At 52.6% G+C, this 1,859-nt stretch overlaps 1 protein-coding gene across 1 annotated transcript in view; it reads right to left on the bottom strand.

Annotated features, from left to right (window-relative positions):
• Window positions 1-1,581: 1,581 nt before the first annotated feature.
• The window catches only part of SLITRK3 (SLIT and NTRK like family member 3), a 4,175-nt gene continuing 3,897 nt past the window's right edge, over window positions 1,582-1,859 (bottom strand). Inside the window, exon 3 of the mRNA XM_026060764.1 lies at window positions 1,582-1,857. Within this exon, the coding sequence (XP_025916549.1) occupies window positions 1,582-1,857 (276 nt within the window). The remainder of the gene's footprint in view (window positions 1,858-1,859) is intronic.

Below are 1,859 nucleotides of genomic sequence, written 5' to 3'. Positions count from 1 at the left end.
GGGACGGGGGGGACCGGCCCGGCCGTCTTTGGTCTGGCGCCGATTTGCGCGGGGCGCGCAGCAAGGCGCGGTGGAGGCTATCGGGGGTCCTGCGTGCGGACCGCTTCGCTCTTTTCCAGAACCGCGAGGCGCTTCGCTCCCCCCCGTCCCGCCCCTGTTTCGCGGCTCGCACGCTAGGAACAGCCATGGCGATGCCGCCTCTGCTCCTGGCAGGCAGCGGAACCAGAGGTCCTGCAGGAAACGCCAAGAGAAGAGACGTGGTCTTAATTCTGCTGCCTATTTTTAACTACGCGGGAAGTGCCGTAACTACAGTGCAACGTGGGAATACGGATTGTAAATCGGATTTTTAAAAGTCTCGCGTGGCATCTTGGCAAGAGAAGCTGTACAGGGTTTTCCTCTGTTAACATCACAGTGCATTGAACTGTTATTAATAAAATAGCTTTCAAGGTTAAGGTGGGAAAGGAAATCTCAGTAGGGGGAAGCTTAAGTTTAAGGTTCAAGCTTTGTATTCCTATATATATATATATGTGTATATATATATATATATGTGCATTTTTTTTCAAAATGTTTTATTAGGAAAGCTATACCAGACGCATCACTGTACAATGATTAAACATTACCTTTACAATTTATATTCACTTGAAATTACAGAATAAATATATGCACATCGTTGTACCTTTGTGTGTGTGTTTGTGTGTGCGTGTATGCGTGTATGAGAGAAAACATTAAAAGTGCTTCCTACAAAGCTGTTAGTGATAGGTGCCCAGTAGCTTTTTTTTTTCTTTCCCTTTTTTTTTTTTTCCTGCATATTTGCATGTTGCTTTTATTAAGAAAGTGCGGATGTCCTCCAGAAAAACCATGGCGGCATGAGGAAGTGTCACCGAGCATCCCCTAGGTGTGTGCGCCACGCGGTGACATCCTTCGGGCTCGGCGGCCCCGGGGCCCCCCGCGGGTGGGATCCCCCGGGGCGCGGGGCAGGCGCTGCCCGGGGGGGGGCAGCGCGGGGCCCCCGGGAGGGGAGGGTGAGTGCGAGGGTGAGTGCGAGTGTGCGTGCGAGAGAGGGAGAGCGACAAGAGCGAGGACATTCGAGCAAGACCCTCCCCTCCCTTCCCTCTTGCAGTTTCCAGGCATGCAGCAAACTGCCTTCGTTTGCTTCTTTTGCATTTTTAAGTAAATGTACAGAATCTGTGCCATGATGGGCAAGAAGAAAGCAAGCCACAAAATGCCATCTTCCCTCCCCCTCCCCTCCAAGGGAAAATATAAAGGAAGTTTACTGCTACGGAAAAGGAAAAAAAAAAAAAGGAGAGAAAAAAAAGAAAAAAAGAGAGAGAGACACATAGAATTTACTTAATCAGGATCAATACAAAGATCCCCGATAATAATAATAATAATAATATACCTTAGACATGGCACAGTCAAAGTCTCAGTTTCAGTATAAAAAATAATGATTGATTAACATCTGCTGGCAAAAGTCTGCGAAGGCACTTGGTCGATCGGGGGCGCGGGGGCGGCCGCGGCCGCGCGCGGCGTGGCGTGGCGTGGCGTGGCGGGGCGGCCGCGGCCCCGCGGGCGGCGGGGCGGTCAGAACCGGTAGGTGGTCTTCTCCAGGACTTCGAGGTAATCCGGCTTGGTTTGGAGTTTGGCCCTTAACTCGAGGTATTCGCTTGTGGGGGTTTGGTGGTCTGAGAAGCCCTTGCCGGCGGCGAAGAGAAGGGTTTCTTTGAGCCTGGCGTCCTGCTGGAGGTCCGGGTATTGCATGCCAGGCGGGTGGACGTGCAGTTCCTTCAGCTTGGGCACGGTGCCGTAGAGGCAGTCCACGAAGCCCACGGCGCAGGGCGGCGGGCGGTCGCGGTCCCGCG

The sequence above is a fragment of the Apteryx rowi genome, unplaced genomic scaffold, assembly GCF_003343035.1.
Source record: "Apteryx rowi isolate R43461 unplaced genomic scaffold, aptRow1 scaffold_10, whole genome shotgun sequence".
NCBI classification, from domain to species: Eukaryota; Metazoa; Chordata; class Aves; order Apterygiformes; family Apterygidae; genus Apteryx; species Apteryx rowi.
The sequence above is the reverse complement of the archived record's forward strand: the minus strand, read 5'-3'. Positions and strand labels throughout refer to the sequence as shown.